This window comes from Corvus brachyrhynchos, unplaced genomic scaffold (assembly GCF_000691975.1).
Source record: "Corvus brachyrhynchos isolate BGI_N302 unplaced genomic scaffold, ASM69197v1 scaffold115, whole genome shotgun sequence".
Classification (NCBI taxonomy): domain Eukaryota; kingdom Metazoa; phylum Chordata; class Aves; order Passeriformes; family Corvidae; genus Corvus; species Corvus brachyrhynchos.
Window position 1 is genome coordinate 1485090 of NW_008239553.1, and position 26784 is coordinate 1511873.

Below are 26784 nucleotides of genomic sequence, written 5' to 3' on the forward strand. Positions count from 1 at the left end.
ATTCTGAGTTTGATTTTTTTTTTTTTTTTATAATGCAATAATTGTTACAACTCTATATGTAGCATTTCCCACAATTTCACATATTACAGAATCTTCAGCTTGACACTGATACACTTTAAGTTTCTCTTGCTTGAAAAGTGAAAATGGGCATTGCAGTAAAATCTGTGAAGTTCCTACCAGAAGCTCTGTGTATATGCTTTTGACATCTGTGTAGCTGTCAGGTGAAAGAGCCTTCAGCTGGTTACTGGAACCCTTCTAGTTTTCCATCTACACTAGTCTAGATGCCCCTGTCTTCTTGCAGCTGCCAATGCTCAACTTTTATGTGGTAGTCTGAGGTACCGAGTTGGAAGGAACTCGGTGTAAAAACACCCTTCTCATGTTCGTTTAACCTAAGTATGATGCTTAGAAGTTCCAACTCAAAGGAGCAGCTTACTTTAGTTTTCTTACTTACTGAAAAGATTTCTGGATGCCTTAAAGACTTGTTACTCTATTTTGTAAAAGGTTTGGTATAGGAGATGTTGTCCAAAATTAAACCATGTGCTTCTCTGACTGGACTGGAATTCCCCTCTTAGTCTGGTAGCTTGAAAACAGGAATGTGTGTATTCCGGAAAGATGTGTGACAGTTACTATCACTTGAAGCTACAGAGAGACTTTGTGATACAACTGTTACCAGCTTTTTTTGATGGAAATGCCACTTAAGCACTTGACCTCCAGAAAGAACCACTGATTAGTTACTGTTAAAAATACTTGTGTGGTTTTCTTTCCCTGTAACAGACAGAAGATTTAATTTTCCTTCTTGGTCTGAAAGAATTGTTTCTAAGCTTTATTTCTTTCATTTAGCAGATAATAAAAGTGAGAATTTCAGTTACCTGTATGCCAGCAGTTGAAAGCAGGCTTTCTTTGCTTTGTTGAACTGCTTTTTTCTTTTCAGATTCAAGTCAAGTGTTTATTACATGGAATGCTATTCAGCATTCATTCAGAGAAGAATCCATTAACAATATTAATTAAGAAAACAAAGCAGTATTTTTTCTGGGTATTGGGTATTGCTCAAGATCTTGAATTGTCATAAGCTGTGCATCAGCAAGTTGATGTAAACTTTCATAAGTACTGTTTAATGACCTGGATGTTAGCCTTGCTTACTGGGAACTTTCAGAGATTATAGAAGACTAACACGTTACAAAAGACAGTCAAATACATGCAGCATCTTTACCATCTTTAACACATTTTGTCTTTACATGTGAGAATTTTTAACATTATCCTGGATTATTTTGCTTCTTGTAGTTTCTAGTCTTAAGCATGTCTTATATTTGGAAGTCTTTTGTATCTTGCATTGAATCCAGATGTCTTTTTCTGCTCTTATTGAAAGTGAAGTAGCGCTCGGAGTAATACAACCCATTTGACCCATTGAGTTTTTTGTAAATGTGCAGGTACTGAAATTTTGGAAGGAGCACACATACGAGTTTTTGACAGAAGGCCTTATGCCAACTCTGTTAATGGGACTGAAATTTGAAAAAGCATGATGATGATTCAGAATTTCAGAATTAGTAAATTTTGGGAGGGAGGGTAGAACAGTAGGCTCTGAGAAAAATAGCAATGACATGTTTTGATTTTAAGACTTCCAATCAAAACTATGCTAGGCTGATTCTAGATTATTGTTAGTTATAACGCCTAAGAAAATTCTCTTCTCTTCAGGGTTCCTGGACTTTCCCTTTGGCACAGTTTATGTTGTTTATTTTTCCTTATTTCAAAGGACCTGGGCTCCTGTTGAGAAGTGATGGAATAATCTGTGGCCGGCACCTGACATGTTGAGGGAGCAGCCCCTAAAAGAGCTTGCCTGGGAGACAGATTGTGAAATAACGCAGTAACATGTTTGCAGTAGTACGCCTCTTTTTTTGTTATTGCTCTTTTCCATTGTTGAATTTCTCTTGGAATAACTAACTGAGAAATACTGAAATGAGCATTAATTACTACAGAGGTATTTACATCTGGAATTAGCATTGATGGTGGTTACTTACAAGAATGGTACTTTCACTAATTGGGGCAAGGGGAGGGATTTGATCAACTTTCTAGAGATTTAAAAATCCCAATCAAAAACTATTCTCTGACTTTAATAATGCACTAGTTTCATTTCCTCACAGTAAGTTTCTGTGTAGCTAGTGTTTTTCATAACAGTGTAAATTGATTTAAGCTGATCTGTGAGATCAGGTGTGTTAAACCCTGCTTGTAAGTTTACTAATACTTTTAGTCCAAAATAATTTTTTTCTGCCTCCTAATCATTTAATACTTGCATGGGATGTTAGATAAGCACCAATACTGCAATTGAATAAATCTGTACATTGCCTGATTGATTTTGTTTGAATCCCATATCTTTAAACAGAAAACTATGTAATCTAGGGCCAGTTATGTGTGTTACAACTTCTGAAAAAAGGTTAAGCAGAGTCAGGAGAGATCACGTGGTCAGTATGTAGTGCTTAAAGCAACAATTAAAACCCTAAAAGCAATTAAAATGTCTCTATAGTGAATATACCAAGCTTTACAATATTTATGCTGAATAATGGAAGTCATGCTAATAATGGAAAGATTGTGCACATAAAAGTTTTGCTAGATCCTTGAGGTTGTTTCTGTTTCCAAACTGCTCAAGTACTAAATTTGACACAATTCTGTTCAATGTAGCTGTAAAAGAAGTGCTTAAATGCTGCCTCTTAGTTGCAAAAGATTTGGATATTTCTATTCTAATTTTTATGGGATGTTTTGAGTGTGACAACAGCATTGTTGGATTATTGCCTTTTAGCTTGCCCCTGTATACAGCCTACAGTTTACAGAATTGTCCTTGCTAAAATACTACTATTCACTGAAATTCTCTGCCTTAACTGCATGTCCTCACAGCTGATATTCCTAATGCACAGCAGTAACTAATACATTGAATTAGTCTTTCACATTTGGTAAACATTTCCTAAAGGAGCAAAAGGAGTGTTTCTTCATTTAAGAGTGCTGCTCAAAACTGCCGCTTTCACTTGTAAGGAGGGGAAGGTTTTTCTTACTGTGTTCCAGTATCTCTGGTATCTCTTTTCAGTCCACTTAAAATCTGCATTCATTCAAGCCCAGTTAATACTGTTTCAGAGGTAAAATGTCATGTAAAAGCCCTGTTTTCAGGGCTGGAGGGAAATGAAGTGAGTGTTTGTATTGAGCTTAGTGAGAGGTGAAAGCAAGAATTTATTGGATATATTGTAGACTGAAATACTCTTTTCTGGTAGCACAGTTGTCTCAATAGCAACTGTTCACAAGGTGTCTTTAGAGAAACAGAATTAATATAGAGGTGCCAAAGCATTTTATAGGAAAAGGTGAAGTTGTTCATTCTTCTACATCTGTTACAGCCTCTTAGAGTATTTCAGTGGTTGGGGCCACTGCCCTTGACATATTTGTGTAACACATCTTGTCCTTTGATGTTCCTCCTCTGTCAGGTTTGTGGAGGCATGTACAATCAGCATAGTGTTGAAATTAGCTCCTGCACTCTAAAGTGTGCTGCCTGCAAACTAAAATTCTTTTAATTCCTCTACCTTTATAAGTGTTTTCTTCCATGGTGGGGGTGGTACTTCAGGGCAGTTATGCTCTGTCCATTTCATCTTCCCCCAGCTCTATTAATTGCTGAGCAAATTGTTCTGAATCTCTGACTCAATGCGTAGATTAAAAACAAGGAATGGGAAGAGCAAATTTAGTAAATTGAAAACCAAAGTTTATACTGTTTTCTTTAATGCAAATTAGCATGTTCCTTTCATGTAAGTAAAACCCTGCCTAACTTTCATCTTTGGATATTAGAATAATGGCTACTGCTAATATACTGCTATTCTTCTTACACAGACCAGCATGTTTTGGAAATTTGATCTCCATTCGTCATCGCACATAGATACACTTCTGGAGAGAGAAGATGTAACACTGAAGGAACTGATGGATGAAGAGGATGTTCTGCAGGAGTGCAAGGCTCAGAATCGCAAACTTATAGAGTTTCTGCTGAAGTCAGAATGTTTGGAAGACTTAGTTTCATTTATTATTGAAGAGCCACCTCAAGACATGGATGAAAAAATTCGATATAAGTAGGAAAACTTTTGGGGTTGGGAAAGATTCAGAAGGTGGAAAGAGGACTAACTTAATCTGATAGTTAATTTGATAGTGTGAATCCCTTTGTGCTGGTGTCTAGTACAATGTTGGTGTGTTTTAGATTAAGTCTGTTTTCAAGAGGCTTCATGGAACTTTTAAATAAATAATTCTAATACATGCATAGTTTTCAAATGGAAGCTTCTTCCCCACAAATGCTTCCAAAACCAGTTCATGTCCAAAGGACAAAAACCCTTTTTGGGTAGTATAGCTCCATGGTTAACTTTGTTTTGTTGACTTGTAAGATGTTTTAAAGATGCCTTTTAGAAGATTTGTGGTACTCCTTGAAAGAATGTCCTTAGGGTCTAAATGCTGATGTCTTTCTTTCTGGGATATGGCCATGACTTCTGGCTTGCTGAGGAAGTTCAAACTCAAAATTTGTGTAGCAATTTGTATAAAAGCACTTCTACTGCTTTTGGCCTGTTTTAGTGTTGTCCATACAGAAAGCTGCTTTTTTTCTTAAAATGGTGTGTTAAAATAATGTGAAATAAGCTACACTCTTAGTTGCTAAACTTCACCATTTCTGGTAAACCAAGCCTCCTGTAAATGTTTCTAGTAGAGTTGGAAATTGAAGCAAATAAGAGGTCAGTACTTGAACAGATGGTTATAACAATAGATCCTAAAATACATGCTTGCTCTTTCCTTTCTCAACTTCCCTACTGGTATTCTATTGCTACTGAAGATCAAAGTAGTCAACTTCTTAAATGAAAACAGCTTATAGGCTGAATGTGCAGTTTTATTACTTTGTGTTAGTTTGCTAGTTTACTGTAGGCCAACCTTGCTTGAAAATTTGGTCAGATGCCTTATTGGGTTCTGAATTCAGAGCTGGAAGGATGAGAACTCTGAAGTATGAATGATGGATAATTTTTTCTTTTCCCCAGATACCCAAACATATCATGTGAGCTGCTTACATCAGATGTCTCACAGATCAATGATCGGTTGGGAGAAGAGGAATCCTTACTCCTGAAACTGTACAGCTTCCTCTTAAATGAATCTCCTCTAAACCCTCTACTGGCCAGTTTCTTCAGCAAGGTGTTAAGTATTCTTATCAGCAGAAAACCGGAACAGGTAACTATTTGCAAACTCACCAATTTAAGAAGTGCTCTGATAAAGTTGTAGTACTCAGCAATTCTACTTTAAGACTACACCATTGAGGGATAGCAGCAGAGTCAAAAGAGAGCGTTCAGCTTCCATGCTAGCTGAAGACACCTTTCTGTTATGCACAGGATTAAAAAATACACTTGGATGAGTAAGATGTATTTGATTCAGATTTGCCTAAGCTTTTGATTGTTTATGCAATCAGTGTTTTGGCTTAGCTTAGCTCAGTGTTTTATATGCTGGTATTTGCATTTATGCCTGTTAGAAGCAAACATAAATGATTTGAATCAGTTGATGGTGAGTCTGACTTGATGTGAAGAATTATTTAGAACAAAGCTAGAAACATTTGGAGTCCTTGCTCAGAAATGCTCTTGTACTCAGTGCATGTGGCCCAATACTGCAAGCAGCTGCAAAGACTTGACTCTCAAACCTGAGATACTGTTTGTATTATGTTAAGAATTTTGCTGTGTTGAGCTTTGCTCTCCAAGCTGAGACTAATTCTTATCAAAAAGAAAACCTGACTGTGCTGGATTATAAGTAGGTTATGGTCAGCAAGGTGGGTTTGAGAGGAGGCTCAGGACATACTGCATGTAGTATGGATCTGCCCTGTGCCACTTTTGCTGTTCTCTGCCTGTGTATTATTTTATCTTGTCTTGTACTGCAGGCTTTAAGTGGCAGAAGTGTTTAAGAAATTCTCATCTGTTTTCCCAGTTTGGTAGAAGAGTGAAATTAAACGTGATTGATGTAATCTGTCATGTAAAATACATGAAGCAAATATAAGCTTACTTTTAATTTCCAGATTGTGGATTTTTTAAAGAGGAAGCATGATTTTGTAGACCTCATTATTAAGCACATAGGGACCTCTGCTATCATGGACTTGTTGCTCAGGCTACTGACTTGCATAGAACCTCCACAGCCCCGGCAAGAAGTGCTAAATGTAAGTAAAATGTCTCAGAATTCTTGTCTGACATGTGTGAACTCTAAGCTGGCTTAACTTCTGCTGGCTTTACTAAGTTTATTTCTTAAATATGCTGAAATTAGATGTATGGGGGTTTGTGGGTTTTTTTGTTTGTTTTGGGGGTTTTTTTCTGAGCTGCCAATACTTTTCCAGTGAAGCCCCAGTGCTTCTGGGGACAACTTAGAACCCGAGTGGCTAGTCTCTTCCCTGATCTTTAATACCTAACTTATACCTGACAGATGCAATTTTAAAATTGTTTTGGACCTTACCAAACACACTTTTGTCATCAAAGTTTGCTGAAATTAACCTAAGGCTTTCTTTTTTACTATGGCTCAGAAACAATAATTTTGCTTTTTTTCTGAAGTATTGTTAATCCTTATTTAGAAGTATTGACAGTATGACTTGTGGCAGTTGTCAAAAGGCTACTTTCAATTTCGTGAATTCATTTAATTCATTCACTTGGGAAAAATTCTTAGATAACATCCACAAACATTTTTACAGTGGCTAAATGAGGAGAGAATTATCCAGCGGCTTGTGGAAATTGTACACCCGTCTCAAGATGAAGATGTAAGTATAGGTGTGACACTCTCCTGGGTCTGTCTGTTCATCTGTACAATATGGTCTTAGAACTTTTAGTTTTACTGTTTTCTGCTTGCTTTTTTCAGTAAGCTCATTTCAGTATTTAAGTGTGGTTATTTGAGGGAGGATATGTGGTTTTGTTCACCTCCCTGCCCCCTTTTTGAAATCCATATTGAAGCCTTAGGCATACTTGGAGTTGTTTGAAGATTCAGCTCTCATATTTTTCCACCTTAACGTTGGAAATAGATTCTTGCCTTGTGCTTCAAGGGTTTTTTTGTTTTGTTAAGGGTTAGTTATAGCGTAAAGCTACTGCCTGAATGTTTTTTGGGTAGGAGAGCTCTTGTCCATGTTGAAGATTTCACCTTTTTTTAACTGAAGAATTAGAGTTCAGCATGCTATTACTCTTGTAGTGAAAAGTACTGTTTTTCTGTTTCAGAGGCATTCAAATGCATCACAGTCACTCTGTGAAATTATTCGTCTAAGCAGAGATCAGATGTTACAAGTACAGAACAGCTCAGAACCAGATCCACTGCTTGCAAGTTTAGAGAAGTAAGTTGGTTTGAATTTTTGATTTTATTCTCACTTCATAAGAAACTAGTTTTTAACTTTTGACCTTGAAAACCTTCAGAAATGGCAAGCTCTGCTTTTCAGGTGAATTTTCTTGACTACCCATCTTTTGTTTGTGTAATGAAAAATAACTTGGCAAGTAAGCAGAGCAGACCTGGAGGATTTTCTAGTGGGGAATGTGGGAGAGGAGTTGTCTCATTAAAGTATTTCCTGTGCTGCCAATTGAGTGGGATCTTACATGTGGAGGTCAGCTTGATACTGTGCAGGCTAAATATGGGAGACTTTGGCTTTGTTCTGTTACTTAAGTTAATCTAAGTGTATGTTTTTGCCAGAGAAGATTTCTCCTGTGTTCCCTTCTCCTTTTTTTTTTTTTAATGTGGGCAAATAGTAGTTACTTCTGCTAACAGCTGTATCCTGAAGTGGTGTCATCTGGTGCAAATCCTTTTCTTTTCAGACAAGAAATCATAGAGCAGCTTCTGTCTAATATTTTTCATAAAGAAAAAAATGAATCTGCAATAGTCAGTGCAATCCAAATCCTGTTGACCTTACTTGAGACAAGACGACAGACGTAAGTGTTGTTATTTCACTTGGTTTATGCTGTAGCAAATGCCTTCTTTGTACTCGTGACCCAACCATTTCTGTGACCTGTTGCAACTGGAGGAGTTAAAATGCAAATCAAGTGATTGTGGTTGGCATTACTACACTTTCAACAAATGACTGGTCTTTCTGCAGCTTTTTCTAGAAGCTAGTGTAAGTACCAATTGACAGATCAGACTAGATACATTTCATCAGTTTGTTCCTGGATACAAGGAATAGAGTAAATATGTGCAGTGCAGTGACTGAATACTGACCTTCAGAAAGTTATTTGTAATGTTATTGCAACTTCATTTGGAGAAACTGCTGAGCAGATCTCTCTGGTACATTCAATGTACATTGTTTGGAATACACAAATGAAGCTCTTTATCTGCTTCAATAAAGCAAATCAAAATGTAATTTTTATTCTCAAAACTATTTTGGGGATTTCAAGCACAATAAACGTAGAAATGCTAGGGCTAATGTTTGGGAAAATCTCTTGTTCAACCATTATGTAACACTTAAATTTTATGTACTTGTAACCCTGTGGTTTTGCATTTTTTGCCTCTTCATCTTGCATCCTTTCAGAACTGTTACATATCTCAGAGATGGATTACAACTAGTTTTGATACTAATTATCAGTTTTTGCTTATGTGTGTTTTAGATTTGAAGGCCATATAGAGATCTGTCCTCCAGGCATGAGCAATTCCACATACTCTGTCAACAAAAGTGTTTTAGAAGCCATAAAAGCTCGACTTTCATCCTTCCATGAGCTCCTACTTGAGCCTCCAAAAGTAAGTGAAATCTTGCGTCGTTACCAAATTAATTGAAGCGACACTCACCATGTGTCTGCTTTAAGTAGACTATAATAACAACCAAAACCCAGTCTGACAGCTTTCAGGCCAAGTGCCCAGGCTACTTCCTAGCCTGTTGTGAGCTTTGGCTCAGGCAAACAGTAATAATGAACAGCAGTGTTTTGTGCTTTTCCAGCACAAACTTTGTTTAATTAGCAAAGTGACCTTGAAGCAATTACTTCTTTCTGAAAGCAACGAAAAGAGATTTGCTATATATTCTCAAGACAGGTCCTATTTTCTGCTTGGAAATCCTATCTGGATAGGAAACACAGACTATAGATGCTGCTGGTGTTTGGAACTTCGGAATGGTCCACATTAGGCTTGTGCAATTCTCTTGACTTTCTGGGACCCAAGTGGACCAGCTCCATGACACATCCCTGTGCTCTAGGCATGTTAAATTCCTTGGGCTTTTTAACTGATTCAAGCAACTTACCTATGTCATGCTCTTGCAAAAGTTAAAAAGTGTATAAATAGGGGGTTTACCTGTGATCCATTTGTATTTTCTACTCACATTTATTTTCATTTGCAGAATTTCAGCTGGAGCAGTGCACCCTGAACTGGGTGCTGCAGATTTTAATAGAGAAATGAAAACGGAATTGTTTTTAAGTATACAAAGTCATGGTTGCTGAGGCATTATAATATATTTAGACTGTCCGCCGAGCTGTTCTCTGTATACTTTAGTAATGCAGAATATAGCTGGATTAGGGAGTGAGAAGAATTTCTTAGGAACTATCTCCTAATTCCTTTCAAGGTTGAGTAGACTTCATCTACTTTGAGATCCTGTCTATAGTTAGCAATCATTTTTTACAAAGTTCTTGCTTTCATGTGACTGATTTTAATGCTTCCTGTCTGTGGAATTAAGATAAGCTACAGTATTTGGAATTAAAAATAGGGTTTTTTTGCAGGATGAAGGTAAGACAGTTGCTCAGGGACTAAATGTGTCTATTTTTAAGCACTACTCAGTCATTGTATGTAGTAATGATGAGCTGATTTTTTTAAAAGATATTTTAATGGGTTTATGTATTAAACTTTTTTCTTTTTCAGAAAAGCGTCATGAAGACAACCTGGGGTGTACTGGATCCACCTGTGGGAAACACACGTTTAAATGTGATTAGATTAATATCTAGCCTTTTACAGACAAATACAAGCAGTGTGAATCAGGAGCTTATAGAACTTAACAGCATAGGAGTAATACTGGTAAGAACTTAATGCTGTCTTCTTTATTTTTATGGATTGCTATTAAGATCTTGTCTGCTTTTTCTGACACTGCAGCTAGTTTTCCAGCGTAACTTTTCAGCACCTTTGTACTGTGATGTCTATTGCTTGTTTTAAGAAGTTTTAATATTGGATTTTACTGTTAATCCATCTGTCTGAAGTCAGCGTTTTCCTCTGACCACTTGAATGGTTCTTATTTGCTATACCTTCATAAATATGTGGTTTTCTTAATAAGCTTGTTTTCAATTGGATGTTCTCAGGTTTTCAGCCCTGTTCAAGGCTTCATTGCTATTTTCAGTTTTTTTCCTAAGTTGATCCCTCAAAGCCCTTTTTCCTCACTTAATATATGGCCTACAAAATGGTATCTCAGCCATGTCCTCTAAAGGAACAGTTATTCTTGGTAGCTTGTATTCCTTCAAACTTCAAAGCATGGAGGTGTACAGCAAACTCAGTTACCTAACTGTGCTAACGTGAATATGTACTTTGAGTACTTCCTACCTCACACTTCCACTTCAGCAGATGTATTCTTTGTGTTCAGGTTCACCCAAGAAATCCAAATACTGGTTGATTAAAAGATAGCTAGCAAATCATGTAGAACTTAAGCTAGTTTGTGAGTAACAATATGTAAACTTCCAAGTTGGCAATTGCAAGCTTAAAGTGTAAATACCTTCTCTTTCCTGATTTTAGTCCAAAACCCCTTTTTCCTGTGACTGATTAATACAGTGTGATTGAAATGTTTTCATCTCAAATTTTCTTGGCAATTGGGTTTGCAGACAGGTACTAACTTTTATACAAATAGCTGACTTCACTGTAGCTGATGTTTTTCCTAGATCCATTGTCTAAGGGAACATACACATTATGAATACTTGCATGTTCTTGTAAATAGATTATTTTGTAAACTAAGTTCAGTGAGGTTTGAACACACTTTTCTGTTGCAGGTTTTACATAAGGAGAAAAATAATTGTAGCCATAGAAGCCTTGGTGCTTCCTACTGTTCGCTGAAACAGCACATGTTTTACTGTGCAGACTTGACTTAGGAAAAGTTACAGGAGAATGCCATTAGTTTAGGAGGACTGAAGGTAGATTGAAGACCTTTAGCTGTACTTTGAATGAGACTAAAGTTGTTCAATGCTGTTCCAATCACTGCACATCTTTCCAGAACTCATTACATTTTGCCAGTGACAGCAGTCATTTGCATTTTGCAGTGAGTAGCCTAAAATAACTAGGCTTGAAGAAAATCTTTCCTATGTTTAAGAGAAAAAATGGGGAGAAGCAGGAACGTGACTAAATGGATGCTGTGTATTGTATCTCAACCTCAGTATTTGTCTTGTGCTTTGTTAATAATCTTAAACTGTGTCTAGATTATCTGAGGTAGCTTTCTGTAATAGGAGGATAAAATTAGTGGATGGTGGGTTTAAAACAGGTAGATACAATTTTGTAAGGAATCTCACTGAAGTTAGGAGCACACTTACAAAAGGAGATTATAGATACCAGGAAGGTTAAGTGAACTGAAAAAAGTCAAGGACTTCTAAGGTCATAAATAACACTTCTGACTCTGGGACTTTCTGGGCAGCAGCTGGCAGAAGGAATGTAAGTGGGGAGCATTATTTCTCACCATCTTCATAGTCTGAAAGTGCATTACTAGTGACCCCTGCAATAAATCCAGTTAGAGTTGCATTCTTGTTTTGATCCAGTATAGTATTCCTTGCATTCAGATAATGGCAAACACAAGAATTACTGTTCTTGTGGGTCACAAATTTTCTCTTGCGCAATAATACTTAGTGTAAAAACTTAAAGAATTTCCTCCAGTGTAGTAATTCAAATGATTAGGTGGGTGAGACTATTGGTTATGTTTAATGAAAAGATCTTGGTTTGTGTAAACTTCAGTGAATTTGTTTTTCAGGACATGTTTTTTAAGTATACGTGGAATAACTTTTTGCATAGTCAAGTAGAAATCTGTATTGCATTGATTCTTGCGAGTCCTCTTGAAAACACGGAAAATGGCACAATTACAGATCAGGATTCCACTGGGGACAATCTCTTACTGAAACATGTAAGTTGTGTTTTGTGAGTCTCTTGAATTTTCCTGTTCCCACACAGTTAATTTTACATAAAATATACCCCAATTTTATTTAATGTATAGAATGAAAAAGAATGTCTTTCTGGTTTTACTTAAAGTGTTAGTTTAGGGTGTTAAACCTGAAACTGCCATAGAGTAGATTTTTTTTGTTGCTCCAAAGCGAGCACGGTGAGGAAATGCAAGTATTTATTTATTTTCCTTGAAGTTCCTCCTATTTTTGAGACTTAAAATTGCTATTTCAGTAGCTTTATGCTACTACAGCAACTCAGCACTTAGAAAGGGCAGTAGGATTAATACAGGTTTAGCTTTTTGGTTTGTGGTTGTTATCTGACTGCTGGGCATTCAACCCTTTAGTGAACCTGAAATTAATTGTCTTGTAGACTCTAGTATCAACTGTAAAATGCATAAATAGTGTTCCACTTTACTGCTACTAAGCATATTTTGCTTTTTTACAGCTCTTCCTTAAGTGCCAATTAATAGAAAGAATACTTGAAGCGTGGGAGATGAATGAGAAAAAACAGTGAGTAATTAGTTTTCTCATTCCCTGCAATTGTCTAAATAAGACTTGAGTTGTGAAATGAATGTATAACCAATTCAGAAGTGATCTAGCCAGTTCTAAAATCACATGTACGTTAATATTTGGGTTAAAGCTTTCTCTTGTACTTTTTGGTAGCATTCTAATTCTTTTTCCTGTAACCATTTAAGAACGCAAGAGTTGTCATTCTTGCCGTGTGTAAGATACTACTGTGATCTCTAAAGTTTACCTGTGTTAGAGTACAGAAACATACTATAAGGTTAGAGAGGACAGGAGATACTTTTTCCCAGTAAGCAGTTGAGAATTATTTGTGAACACATCAAAGCATATCACGTACTGGGGAGCATTGGACACCTAAATAGTAAAAGCCAATTCCTCAGCAATAGAGTACCTTCTAAAATTGTGTTTGAAAGGATGTAAGCTTCAAGTAGCTAACATTGTCTGAAACTGTTTTTGTAGCAGGAGAAAAAAATCCTCAGTCATTATCTGAGGTGGTAAAAAGTTCTCTGAAGTCCTGTACATAATTTTAGCTCAGGAGATACTGAACAGTAAATGTTAGTTCTGACCTGTCAAAATATTGAATTAACTAGCTGGGGTAGTGCTGCTGGTTTGGTGGTATGTTGAGACAGTTCCACTCCCCAAAATACTCCTATTCCTATCTTAAGTGAATCAGATAGTAAATATACAGCTAACTGACCTGGAAATAAGGATGGTGAAGAGGCGGGGTAATAAAAAAAGGAATGTGCTAAATTTAACTGTAGAAAACATGCTCTCCTGAATGTCTTCCATTTTATATCAATTCTCCTGAGGTTATAGAGAATTGCCAACTTTACTGACAATTAGATTCTCATAGGAGAGAAATATAAAAAGTTATCTCTCTTACTCCAACCTAAAACTTAAATTTTACTTGGATAAGACTGTTCTTGGTCCAGTGCTTACAACACAAATGAGTTAATTAAATATTTAGTCTTATGTTTGTGAATATTAATGAAGAAAATAGTGTTTCAAACCTTAGGTTGTGCTTTTATCTGGAAACAGACTGTTGTAATTAATTCACTTCTTTATCCAATTTTGTACAGGTATGGCGCCAGCTAGAAAAGATAAATCTTTAAGGGTACTTTTAGCTTAGCTGTTTCAGGAAATGGGTATTTTTTTTAGTCTTTTTGTATTCTATCACTTAATGTTATTTCAAGCAGCTCTAGAAGCTTAAGGGTGACTGCTTTCTGCTGGTAAAAATCTGATATAGTAGAAATTGTTTGGTGCACTGGGATTAATAAGCATTTGCTAACAAAAGATACAGTTGTATTCCAGACTTTCTGGCCAGGCAATGACAATCAGTCTGGTTTGTCAAATAGAAGCACTTTGTGTCATATTCTGTATTAGAAACTATAACCTTTGCTATCACCGTGTGCTGATTGTTTAGAATGTACTTGTCGCTAAAGCACTCTGTAAACAGTGTGGTAGTTTATTCATGATATCTTGCGTAGACATAACTTAATTTCAGTTACCTCATCTGTTAGATGATGATGGTGGAAAATAAAATCATGTGATCTGTGTTTGTATAGCGTAAGTTACTTCATGAGCTGCAGTCACTTTACAGAGATTTCAGTCATGGGAGGTTTGCCTAGCTGTGTGAGTGGGTCTTTCTTGGTTTTTATTTAAAATACAAAACCTTAAACTGGTGCAGCAAAAGCTTGGTTGGCTTGCAGCTAAATGCTAGAGAATCAGTTCAAGTTGGACCTCTCATGATTGCTATTTGGGCAGATTTAGAATGGTTCCAACTGGCAGTAGGTGTTCAGAGCTCTGCTCTAACATCTGGTAATTCCTGTTTCTGCGAAGCAGTTCTGTCTGAAATATTTAAATGGCATTGTAATTTTATCTTTAGTAAGCATGTAAATGTCATTCCTAAATTTCAGGAAAGCAATGACCCTAACTTAGATGGGTATGCTAAGTGTAATACTAAGAAGCCTTGAAATACTAAAGCATACTTAAGAATGCTTTTTCCTTTTGATCATGGGCTGAAAGCTTTGAGGGAATACTTGGTGTTTCGGGGTTTTGCAAAATGCTCTCAGCAACAGAAATTTCCTAAAAACTCTGAATCTGTTGCTAATTCTGTCATTATTTTGCTAATGCTGTGCATTTTGCTTTCTACACGCACACACGTACAAGCAGTACAAACACTTGTACATCCTTCTTGGTACTTTATGTGCTTGTTAAGTCTCCTCAGCTGGCCAATGTAAACAGTGTAGTCAAACCAGTTGATACCTTAAATTCTTGAGTATTGTTGTGAACCTGTGGTTTTAGGATGCGACTCTAACTTAAGAACCCCAGTTGTTTGTCTTGTGTAACATCTTGACTCTGGCAGTGTTTTATAACAACATACAGTATCCGAGTCACTCTGAGCGCGGGCAGTTGAACTCTGTCTCTTGCAGGGCTGAAGGAGGAAGAAGGCATGGCTACATGGGTCACCTGACAAGGATAGCAAACTGCATCGTGCACAGCACAGATAAGGGGCCAAACAGCACACTAGTCCAGCAGCTCATCAAAGGTATTCATTCGTGGTCTTAACTTTATCTTCAGGGTTTTCATTATCAAATGCTGAGGAAATTAAGCAAACCTAAATTAGAAGGCAGCTGTTGGATTAAAGAAGAGAATAACTGGATTACTTCTGAAGCATTCAATTTAAAGTAGCCATCCTTAAACAAATGCTTAAGTATTTTCATTTCAAACAGTGTCAAAACTCCCTGAAATAGCTGCAAAGAGATGCTGACCTGCTGAATTTGGACTTGTTTGCTAGATGGAGTTACATGTATGAATTTAGGAGGATGTATATGTTCTGACCAGTATTTTTAGTAGAGCAGAAAAAAATATTTGAAAATTAGGTGATGCTTCATTGTTGATAGTTTCTAATTGGTTTGGGGTTTTTGTTTCCTGTGCTAGAGCTTCCAGAGGAAGTCAGAGAGCGATGGGAAACATTCTGCACAAACTCTTTAGGAGAAACTAACAAGAGGAATACAGTGGATCTGGTAAGTAGTGATGGGTAAGGTATGAAAATTGCTGTTGCTTTACTTGGACAGTTTCTTTTTGTCAGCAGCATTATCAGTCTTCCAAAATCCAGTGTACTTGTAAGGAGTCCCTCAAGTTGCTGAGCTATGGAACTGATAATTCTTTAGTTTACTTTTCAGCTAAAGCCATATCATTAATATTTGTGCTGGCATATTGCAGAAGATCAGTCTGTAATAGCTAATTACTTAGTGTAGCTAATCCCAGGCAATCTACAAGAAGGAGGATTTCTTTACTTTTTCAGGGTAGTGTATTTGAAAACTCCTGTCTGCTTGAGAGTACAAACTAAAAAGTTTAGGAGCTGGTGTTGATTGCTTTATCTACAGGATGTAAATGACCCAGTACAAGTTTAATAGAAGACTGCTACCGGCATTCCACTGCCTGTGTTACTGACCTTGCTTAAGTAACTTTACATACTCTTGTGCACCTGCCACATTTCTTCTGCATGCAGCTGTAGTGATTACACTTTTGGAAAAACACTAAACTCAGGCAGAAGAGGTTTGTGTAATCATGTCAAAAATACAGTCTAAGAGTAATCACTTGGAGACTTTAATAAGCAGAGGCAGTTTCTGATGTCAACAGACCAATTAATGAATTTTAATATACCTGACTTCTCCAGGAATGCAGTGCTTTGCATGTAGCTTCATTAACTTGTGCTAATCTTATGTTATTTGGACTATAAGACTAATTAATTGTTGAATTTGCTATTTCAACATAAATATTAAATGGAGCATAATGTTAACAGGTGTCAATAGAAGCAATAGGAAATTAATCATCTGAAACTTTGCAACTTGTGAACAGGACCAATTTTTTCTTGAGCCTGTGAATGCAAAGAAGTGTGTAGTGCTTGCAGATAAATGTTGTTTTTCCTCTGGGTAGAAACTACTTCTTGGTAAAGACCAAGAGAAAGATCATGTGAAGATGAAGAATTTTAGGCTTATAAAAATAATACTAATTGGCTCTTTGGATACATAATATGTGCTTGGAGGTACTTGATGTAATAACAGTAAAACTTAATTGAAAACTTATCTCCAGACTACACAGTTTTCAGTAGAACAGAAATACAAAGCATTAAAACAATTTCTTTTATCTGAAATAAATGAGTACATTATATACTATGCCAATGACCCAGTTTCTTTGTATAGGTTACTACCTGCCACATTCATTCTTCCAGTGATGATGAAATAGACTTTAAAGAAACTGGCTTCTCACAGGATTCTTCTTTGCAGCAGGTGAGTTGAATTATTTTAACAGCTTAATTTGCTCTTTCTGTAAAAATAAATTACGACATTTTTTAAAAAGCAGTGGAACTTTTGTCTACTCTCACAAGCAAATGTAAATCTAGAAGGTTTAAATTAAAGCTTAGATGTGTGCATGCACACAGCTGTGTCTTACCAAACTCATAATATGCATCTCTTTGAATTCTTTTGCTGGTAGTGAGAGAGTGGGAGCCTTGTGGCACAAGATTGCCAACAGATCACTTAGATGGAATCAGATGCATTAGATGGCATTACTTGTCTGGGTTACTAACCAAAATCTTTCAGATCACACTGACAGTTATGTAGTAACTACCTAGTCTTAAGACTGGCTTTGGTATTTTATGCATTTTCTATAGTTTTTATAATAAGTAATTGCTTGTCTAAGTTTGAATTGTGGGTGGTGGCTCAAGCTTAAAGGATCTGATGCATTTTTATCTGATTAAGTGCTTTTGTACCTATAAGGTGTACCTATACAAAAACTTGATAAGTTGGGTGCTATCTGTAGCAGCTTTAGTGAGAAAGTAAGATCTTCTAATATCTCTGTGCTTTTCATGCATCCCCTTAGTGACCTGCTGTGCCTAGGCAATCCCAGCAGTTCCAGGTAGTTAATCTGGAGAAATGCAGATGGTCCAGTGCTGCTTCTTTCAAGTTTGTCTTGCTGTATACCTCCTCCTTTTATATATATATTTTCTTTTTCCTTAAGTTTTCATAATGCCTTAATCTAAACTTGGGGTTTTTTGATTGTTCTTTTGTCTCTTTCCATATTCACTTTGTTCAACTTTATCACCATACTGTGTCCCTTCAGCTACCTGGGCAAGAAACCAAGAGAGTTGACATGACAGCTTTATTATTACTCTATTTCCTATAATACCTTAGCATTGGCTGACTTTACACATGGAAATAACATTATTAAAAGTCCCTAGATGATGTGTAATAATTTATAATTTAATTATAGTGCTGGGAAATTAGAGACAAAAGCTATTGTTATGGATAGATGATGCCCACATGTACCTTAGTGTGTATATACCCATCTGCTGGCAGTTGACACTGGCATCTTTATTTAAAAAACAGCACAGTTGTGTCAGTGACACTGCACTGAGATGTAAAATGTTCAGTGGTTTCATTCTTCTAGATATTTAATAGATGCTTCTGGTGTGTGCCCTAGACTGATATTGCTAGTGATACCTGCATCATAAATATGCAGCTGTGCTTTAGTATGTATATATAGTTTACTTTTCTGGTTCTTACTATTTATAACTTCATGTTATTTTGAGCAAAGACAGCTTTTTCTTATATATAGTGTTTCCCTGTTTCTTTGGGGTGCATTTGGAAAGGTGCTGGTTAATGTGATTAAACTACAGATTTAACTTTTTTATTGAAAGCTATTAGATTGGCGTTCAAGTCAGGAAATGTAAATAGGGTTGTAGTTGATGCTGCCTTTCAAAATTCAGAGGTTAAGGCAAATCCTTTTCCTGTCCTTTTATGTTTAGTTTAGATAGACTTTTATTTCTTTGAAGCAAAATGGGCAAATAGATTTTAGAGTATTAGTAGAATTATTATATCACTGTCGTTGGTCCTGGGGTTGCCAGGCCTTTTCTGATTATCAGATGCAACAAATGACGTCCAATTTTATTGACCAGTTTGGCTTCAACGATGAGAAGTTTGCTGATCAAGATGACATTGGCAAGTGAGTATAACATTACACTGAATTTGGATATAGTCTTGTGAGTTTTCTTTCTTCCTGTGTTTTTGGCTGTGGTTTTGCTGATAAGTACAAGCATTTACTGATGTGAAGCAGTTGCCAATCAGTCCTGTCTTTTTGTCCCATCTGTGTGCATTGATAGAAGCCTCCCTGAAGAGAGGAAAGCAACAGCTTCTCTTCTTTTTGTAATCTCCTGGTTGTGCCAATGTTGAGAATGCTGTGCTTGTGAATAAAAAACTGAATTATAAGTCTGCTTTTTGAAAGCTATGGCTTTTTGTTGACCTGATATTGTTTGGGTCACTTTCACTTTCTCTCTGTCTCAAAGTGGGTTTTTTCCCCTGCTGATGACCAGATGAATAGCTCTACTTCTAAGTTTTCCTGGAAGAGATGACAGTAACAACATGACTCTGAGTATACTTTTCTGTAGGGGAGAGTAATGAAGGGCATTGTAAATCTGCCTTTGTTTATAAGGTCGAGGCAGTTAAAATTTACTTCTACAAAGAGTCTTGGGTGAAAGATGAGGCAATGAGAACAGTCTTGGTCAGGTTAAAAAAACCCAAACTAAACAAAAACCAGCACACAGTAGAAAACACCCCTCACAAAAGCTGGTATCTTTCTTCATAAATAAACTGATGCAATAAAGGGAAAAGGAGAGAGTGGGGGTTCTTGCTAGTAGTAGAGTTGATCATGGTTTTTGTGAGATTTCATGGATTGGGATGCCAGAACATGCAGCAAGGAATAAAAAGCATTACTCGAAGATGGTTTTTATAATAATCTCAGTGCTCTTCTGTAAGACATGTTTAATAAGTGGTGTCTGACTAAAGCTTGTATCTTCCATCCAAGAAGCATTGCTGCCTTTTTATACCACATAACCTGCTGAGATTAGAGATGAAGATAGGATGGTAGAGGAAGTAACACAGGATACTCCTTAACTTTGTTAGAAGCAAGTGGATTTTGGCAAGGATAGGAGTTAGAGTTCCTTTAAGTTCATGCCTTTGGAAGTCTGTTGTCTTGGTAGAAAGAAGATGACTACTTATGTAAAGAGGTCTCAAGATTTGTGACAGGTACACTGATGATGTACTTGCGAGTTGAATTGAGCTGTAGGTGAAGTTAGTTTAAGGTTATGCCTTCTGTGCAAGAATCAGTTACACTGTAAGTTACCTGCATACCATTGTACCATAATTCAGATGGTGGCTTGCATAGTAATACAGTCACACTTGCAGCTTGGGTTCCTTTAGACCACTTACCTTTTTCCTTACTTTGTAATGCAGTGAATATTAGAGGAGGAGGAGTATGTGTTCTGCTGAGTGCACTGCTGACTAGACAAAGAATATATTAACTCTTCTGATATGTAAAGATGTGTCAAGCCTAATAGATAATGGTATGTTTGGGAAGATATTTCAGTGATTGGTTAAAAAACAACTTTATGGGGTTCTTTTGTTAGGAAACAGAATTTGATATTATTTTTATTTTGTCCCTTCGTGTTGAAAAGGTCATTTGATAGAAGGGTGAAATGAGTTAAAATATATAAGAACTGCAAATGCAGATATTTGCAGGATTTTGAGCTGTATCATGGTAGACCATAGTCAGGTTAGGCATCCTTTAGGCCTAGGTTTTTTCCCATACAGTATTTGAGATTTGGGTATATAGTTTCAATTATGCTTGTTTAGGCTTCTTGCATCTTTACACCTAACTGTAGATGGCAATGTTCTCTGTTTGTATTTAAAAGATTTAGTTGGAGACTACTTTGTCTTTTATCTTCTATTTTTAGATTATTGGAAAATAAGAAACCAAAGAGAAATTAATTGTCTTCATGTCACAATAGAAAATGTTGTTTTACTGAGTACATTTCTTTTTTTCTTGTAGTGTTTCTTTTGATCGGGTTTCGGACATCAACTTTACCCTCAATACAAATGAAAGTGTAAGTATGTGTTCCAGTATTATCAGAAAAATGACTGTCTCTTAAACTTTAGCATGACCTCAGTTTTGGCAGTGGTTATATTTACTCCTTTTATGTGGAAATCACTGGAAAATAATTACCCTACCTTATTCCCATATCATGAGATTTGCTAATTGGAAGACACGATTATTGTTCTTTTTGACCAGTATTAAGCAGAATTGTGTCTGATTTGTATAGCTGGGTTTAAGAGTGGGCGTAGATCTGATTTGTGCATATTGCACACTTGTGTTTTATGATTAGAAGTTACTTAAATCTTCAGTGAGATTCTAGTGACCAGAAAGTAAGAATGGAGACTCTGAACCTCGATACTATTTGTTGATTGAGCTAGAATGACCCACCTCTACAGAAAATAAAGCTGGAGTACTTCGTGCTCTGGTTATCTGGAAAGCTCTTTGGGGTCACTCCTGCATCCCATTCTTAAACATGATGGAAGCTCCTGAGTGTTCTTTGGTCCACTCAGCTTGTTAGTAGCCAAGTAAAACAAACAGCACTGCATATTTGCTTGCCAAGCTTTAAATTAAGACATTCTGGCTTGATGCTGCTTTTAGAGAAATGCTAAAGATTCTCTTCAGAATAGTCATATATTTTTAAGATGTTTATTAATGTAACACGGATTTTATACTTTTGCTGTGTTTAGGGCAATATAGCCTTGTTTGAGGCATGCTGTAAGGAGCGGATACAGCAGTTTGATGACGGTGGTTCTGATGAAGAAGACATTTGGGAAGAAAAACATATTGCATTTACACCAGAGTCCCAGAGGCGTTCCAGGTGAGAAGGGCGTTTCTCATCCAAATAGCAGTGTCGTGAGCCTGCAGTGAACCTGTCCTCTGGTTCAGTCTGTCTGTTAGTACAGATTGTCCAGAAGAACTGGTATTTCCATTCTGTGGAGAAATAAGTGGAGATGTGGCTTTAGTGCTTTGTTTTCCAGCCATGATTTGCAGAAGATGCACTTTGGCTTTTATAGCTTGCTGGTTTTGGTTTTTCTCCCTGCTGTGTATTCCTTCCCTCTGCTTTTAAACTGGCCCAGCTGTCCTTGCTTTGGACAAGGCAGCCCAGCTCCACACCTCTGTTCGACCTTGGCTCTCTTCTCTACAGTAGCAGTGTGGCTGTGAACATAGGAAAATGCATTGAGTGGAAGGAGCATCTAGTCCCTGAAACTCAGGGCTGTGCAGCCTCCCTCGATATCTACTGAAAGCCTCTCTGTATGCTCAAGTGAAAAATCTTAAACTTCGTTTTTTTGAGAGAGAAATGAGGGGAATACTAAGAGCTAAAAATTATACCTCAGATAATCTGTCAGAAATAATTTTGTAATTCTCTTTAGCCTGAAACTCTGCACTATTTCATTGTGCCCAGAGTGTTATACTAAAAACAGAATGTAAACTCTGTCTTTGTATTTGAAGTTCGGGCAGTACAGACAGTGAAGAAAGTACAGATTCTGAAGAAGAGGATGGAACTAAACAAGACTTGTTCGAATCCCACACCAGTACAGAGGACAAAATGGAAGTAGACTTAAGTGAACGTATGTAGCTTTTTTCCCTGCTGCTTTGGGTTATAGGAAATGGTTAGCTCTAGCAGCCTGATTTTGTAGGAGCTTCCTTGTTTACTGCTTTTATTCCAACTGTCTTAAAGTAGTCTTTCTCACTTGCCACAGAGCATGTACGTATTGGGAAGTTTGAATTCCTTACATGTCTTAGGTTGCTTATTTTCTCTAAAATTCGTGTTTCAACTCTTCAAGAATTAAAAAAGGAGGAATAATCAGAAAGGGGAGAATTAAATGTACTCATTTATAAATATTGAGTGGCTACAAAAACCTAATGTGTTTATCTCCAAACCCAAAAGATGGTATTTTTACTGGAAGCCTTTCAGTCCAGCTTTTCATCTAACAATGCTCTTTTCAAAGACTTCCTACAGAAGCTAAGTGAACTTGTATTGTTCTGGTTTCAAATGTCAATGAAAAATGCACATCAGGAGACTCTTACGTGGAATCGTAACTGATGGTTGAAAAGTTTTCACATTCAAGTCAGACTAAACTGGCTTTTGTTAAACTGGCGATGTCTGTAGGTAAAAACCCTGTGTTTATCTAGACTGTAAGGAATTAAATTAAAATAGAAGGAAAAGTTAAGGGTTTTCTTTTCTTTTGTCAGATTGGTGTCGTTGGCATCTGTGTGTCAAACAAGTTTTGATCCATGTGGGTCTCCTCCCATATCTGCCTGGGTTGGAATTTCTAATTGCTAGTCAGAGCTTCCTTTTCAGCCTGTTTTTTTGTATGTAAGTGTTAATGAAAAACATGTTTCCCTTGGGTAGGTGAAGTATTTTGAATTGACCTATCCTAAATTAGATGCTATTCACAGTTGCTCCCAAATTAAAAATATCAATAAATATTTTAAGTTGTAAAAAGCCTTAAACTTTTCTGAAACTTAGCAGTGGTGTTAGTGCATGAGAAATTATTTGAAGAAATTGAAAAAGGGATGAAAACTCCTAAGATTTTCATTATTATAGAAATTAGTTGAAAAATGGTAACAAATATTGAGGTTAATTTAAAGGATAAAGTGGGATTGTACTTGTGATCTAATATGTTTTATTAGTTTTGTTCTTCAGATAAAATACATTTTTTTTAGCAGAGTACTCTGAGTTACTGATCCTAAAATTCTGCCTTATTAGCAGAATTTTCCTTCTAGGGAATACATTTATTTTTTAACCTGATGTACAGGATTTTTCTGCATGTGTTTGAAGTCTAGTTATGAATTTTGCTTCTCTTTATGGAATGTACATAGAGAGAATCAGTGTGTTAGGCATATGTGCACTCATGTTCTTTATTGAAATTTGTTCCTAATGAACTTCATGATGGTTTTTCAGCACCTAACTGGTCAGCGAATTTCGATGTACCCATGGAGACTGCACATGGTGCCAGTCTGGATTCTGTTGGCTCTGCTGTGTGGAGTACTGAAGCACCTGTGCCAGCTAAAGAAACTGGCTGGGCTTCCTTTTCTGACTTCACATCCTCTTTGAGGTAAGGATGTCAGTTATTCACGGTGAGTTTGGTTTTCTTGGTGTGTCCATCTCTACACAAGCCTGTGTTGCTGATGTTCTGGTGAAATACAAGGTGTATGTAAAGTGTCTGAAGAGTCCCATGCGTTCCAATGGCATGTGTTTGTATGAACTCCCTTTCCAGGATGGGTGGGTACTAGTGTCATTGTTCTTAAGAGTTTTTATGAGCATCTGGGTCCTTTCATATTGGTCTCTGACCAAAATTTGGGCTGTAATTTTTTTATTATTTATTTTTTATGGTAGACTGAACTCAGTGAACTGTTGAATGTAAAGGTTACAAAAACAGTTGAAGATGTGGATGCTATTCTGTGGATGTTATAAAACAAATAGGTTGGGGATTTTTTTTTTTTTTTTTTATTTTTCATGTAGTTATGCAGCTGTGCTAACTAGGTTAAGCAGTTCTGCACTATTTTGAGAACATCCAAGATATTGCTGGTTTCTTTTGGATTGAACTCTACACTCAGCTGAAGTCATGTATGTACCTAATCAAATAGATGTAAATTTTGAGTTGCCAAATACTGGCGGTTAAGAACTGATTCCTTCTCATATTAGAAGACTGCTTTTATACATTTGGCTTTTGACTTTCTGTCTGGGCATTAAAACAGCTCAGATATAAAAGTATTATTTTTTCTAACATACAACAGTGTTGTTTCAAGATTGAGGCAGGTAAATTGATAATCAGATTAAGGGCCTAGAAAATGAAGACTTGGAGTTGCCACATTACTGTATAGAAGAGACACTCTGTGAATGGTGAGACTTTTTTCAAGTGGGCAAATCTTGTTGTCTGAGTTCCTTTAGAATGAAAAACTTGTAGCTGTACAGTATATAAGTAGTGAAATCACTTTTGTAGTGGTTGATGACTGCATTGGCAGTCTCAACAGAGAGCTATCCAGTTCAAAAAATGCATTTAGAAAATTAGTTAAAAATATTTGGAAACACTGCAAGGAGCTGGTGATTACCTGTAGGCCTTACTTACCAGGGACATGTCCACTACTACTTGTAGTGTAACAAAATCAAACAAGTGAAAATAAAATGACCATCAAACATCCTCAGCTCTGTTCTGGTGCATTTTGCATTACTAAATGTCCATTTAACATGTCTTTCCAGGACTCTCAGAAACAGACTTCCTGTAATTCAGTTTCAGTATAGTTCTAGGCCTTATAGCTTTCATATAGTTCTAGGCCTTATAGGTGTTTTAAGAACACTTCATTTTGCTATTCAGAAATGTTTCTAAAGTTCTTTTATTCTACTTGAAGCTCAAAAGACTCCTTAAGAAGTAATTCTCCTGTGGAAATGGAAACAAACACAGATCCGGGTGATCCCTTGAGTGCAAATGCAACTACTCTTACAACACAGCTAGAGAGTAAGTAAACTGCATTCACAAATGCAAATGGCTTGATTGTAGGAGTTGTACATAAGAAAAATCTCCATGAACCTTAGTTTTAGTTTTCCAGAGACTCTTCTCTGGCTCTGCTGCTGTTCTACCAGGTAAGAAAAGTGACTGGTCAAAGAATTTCTAAACTATTTTAGTTAGTTTCCCATTTAAAACAAGAGCCAGTGTTACTATTGCCTCTAAGAAGTCTGCAGATCATGAACAGCAAAGCATTACAAAGAAACAAAGTGTGTTCTGTTAGAGAATCCTCTCACCTGTGTCAGCATTTAGCTGAGCTGATGCCCATAAGGAATGGTAGGTTCCTGTCTTGTCCTATGTGGCAATAGGCCAGTAGCCTCAATGTGTTCAAACTTCTCCTTCCTGCTCATGCCTTTCTAAGCCACCTTCACTGTGCACACGCTAATTGTTTGTTCTACATGCATGAACTGGTTAAAAGGATGAAAGTATTTTAATGAGCTTTTTTTGTATCTGTTATTACCAGACAGAGCAAGAAGTGCAGGTGAGAAGTCCAGGCAGACTGGACATCCCGGAGGTTTGTCAGTACTTGGAAACTTAGTGTCAAATTTGTACTGTGTAGACTTGTCATGGATTTGACTGTACAGAAGAATAATTCATCACTGTAATCCTACTAAGGCCTTGTTTAGGCAAAACTGTTGCAGTAACCATTGTCAGTCAAAATGAAAAAAAAAGTTACAGACTGCGCCTTTTTCTTAAGCTATCTGTAAGTAATGCTCATGCTCTCTCTATATGTGGCACTTGCAGAAAGGTGGCATTCTCTGTAAGGAAGAATTCAAGAAGTATGCAAAACTGCAGAAATACTGTTCTTGTTATATTGGCTTATGTGCTTGCACATGAAATAGAAACATAACCGGCCATGTGCTAAATTGCTTCTATTTCTACTTGTAGCCCCAGGAAGTGTTGCTATGGAGGCCAGCTCAGATGGAGAGGATGATGTGGAAAATGCAGACAAGGTGACTGAGACAGTCATGAATGGCAGCATGAAGGAGACACTGAGCCTAACTGTAGATGCTAAAACTGAAACTGCTGTTTTCAAAAGGTGAGAATGCCTATCTATTGTCTTCCCACCTTGTAAATAAAATGATGGAATGGTTGATGGAATGCTGTGTCATCAGAGAGTTCTTTTTAAGTGATAATTCCTGAGGCTTTAACTAGAGACCTTTCAAAGTAATTGTTTTGAATTTTTTCTTCTAGTTAGTTACTGTAACATGCCTTATCAAGCCTTAGTTTCAGTGGAAGACTTGACGCAGCTTCTGTCCCTGATGCGCATTATTGTGCATTTTTCATGTACGATTTTTTAACATTGCTCATCAAAACTAAGCTTTTAAAATTTTGCACAGAATTCTTAGAGTTGGATTGGAATTTCATTCTTCTCATCCAGGAGGATGGAAGACACAAGCTGAAGGCCAGCCAGGCACTGCTCTTGAGCGTAGCTCATCAGACACTTGGGGTGATCACTGTTGGTGGTATGCATGATGGTGTTAAATCTATTCTGGACTACAGGTGGCACATGGAATTCCAGAATAACTGGAAGAACAACTTCTTAATTTTGCTATTTTCTGATACAAAGATTCAGGAATAAGTGTCTTACAATATGGTCAAATTCTATATTATATGTATTGTGATCCTTTTATGAGAATAAAGCACATTTCAGTGTTGTCTACTCCATCCCATCTACTAAGATATTGTGATCTCAGATTTAATGATCATGTGTTTTTTATTTAGTATCA

At 36.8% G+C, this 26784-nt stretch overlaps 1 protein-coding gene across 9 annotated transcripts in view; it reads left to right on the forward strand.

The window, feature by feature from the left end:
* Nucleotides 1–26784, forward strand: part of PPP6R3 (protein phosphatase 6 regulatory subunit 3) — a 40960-nt gene that overhangs the window by 6334 nt on the left and 7842 nt on the right. For 3 of the 9 annotated variants that reach the window (XM_017741952.1, XM_008639369.2, XM_017741955.1), the window contains exons 1-21: nucleotides 1751–1878; nucleotides 3859–4091; nucleotides 5034–5220; nucleotides 6050–6187; nucleotides 6710–6775; nucleotides 7224–7336; nucleotides 7809–7922; nucleotides 8592–8721; nucleotides 9826–9978; nucleotides 11900–12049; nucleotides 12532–12596; nucleotides 15044–15159; nucleotides 15552–15637; nucleotides 16820–16906; nucleotides 18523–18620; nucleotides 20502–20556; nucleotides 21233–21363; nucleotides 21996–22114; nucleotides 23452–23605; nucleotides 24900–25006; nucleotides 25943–26093. In XM_017741952.1, coding sequence (XP_017597441.1) covers nucleotides 1867–1878; nucleotides 3859–4091; nucleotides 5034–5220; nucleotides 6050–6187; nucleotides 6710–6775; nucleotides 7224–7336; nucleotides 7809–7922; nucleotides 8592–8721; nucleotides 9826–9978; nucleotides 11900–12049; nucleotides 12532–12596; nucleotides 15044–15159; nucleotides 15552–15637; nucleotides 16820–16906; nucleotides 18523–18620; nucleotides 20502–20556; nucleotides 21233–21363; nucleotides 21996–22114; nucleotides 23452–23605; nucleotides 24900–25006; nucleotides 25943–26093 — 2465 coding nt within the window. In that variant the 5' untranslated portion in view covers nucleotides 1751–1866. Of the gene's footprint in view, nucleotides 1–1750; nucleotides 1879–3858; nucleotides 4092–5033; nucleotides 5221–6049; nucleotides 6188–6709; nucleotides 6776–7223; nucleotides 7337–7808; nucleotides 7923–8591; nucleotides 8722–9825; nucleotides 9979–11899; nucleotides 12050–12531; nucleotides 12597–15043; nucleotides 15160–15551; nucleotides 15638–16819; nucleotides 16907–18522; nucleotides 18621–20501; nucleotides 20557–21232; nucleotides 21364–21995; nucleotides 22115–22739; nucleotides 22864–23451; nucleotides 23606–24899; nucleotides 25007–25942; nucleotides 26094–26784 lie in introns of those variants that run through there. The other 6 variants (XM_017741954.1, XM_017741957.1, XM_017741953.1 and 3 more) reach the window with 4 other exon arrangements.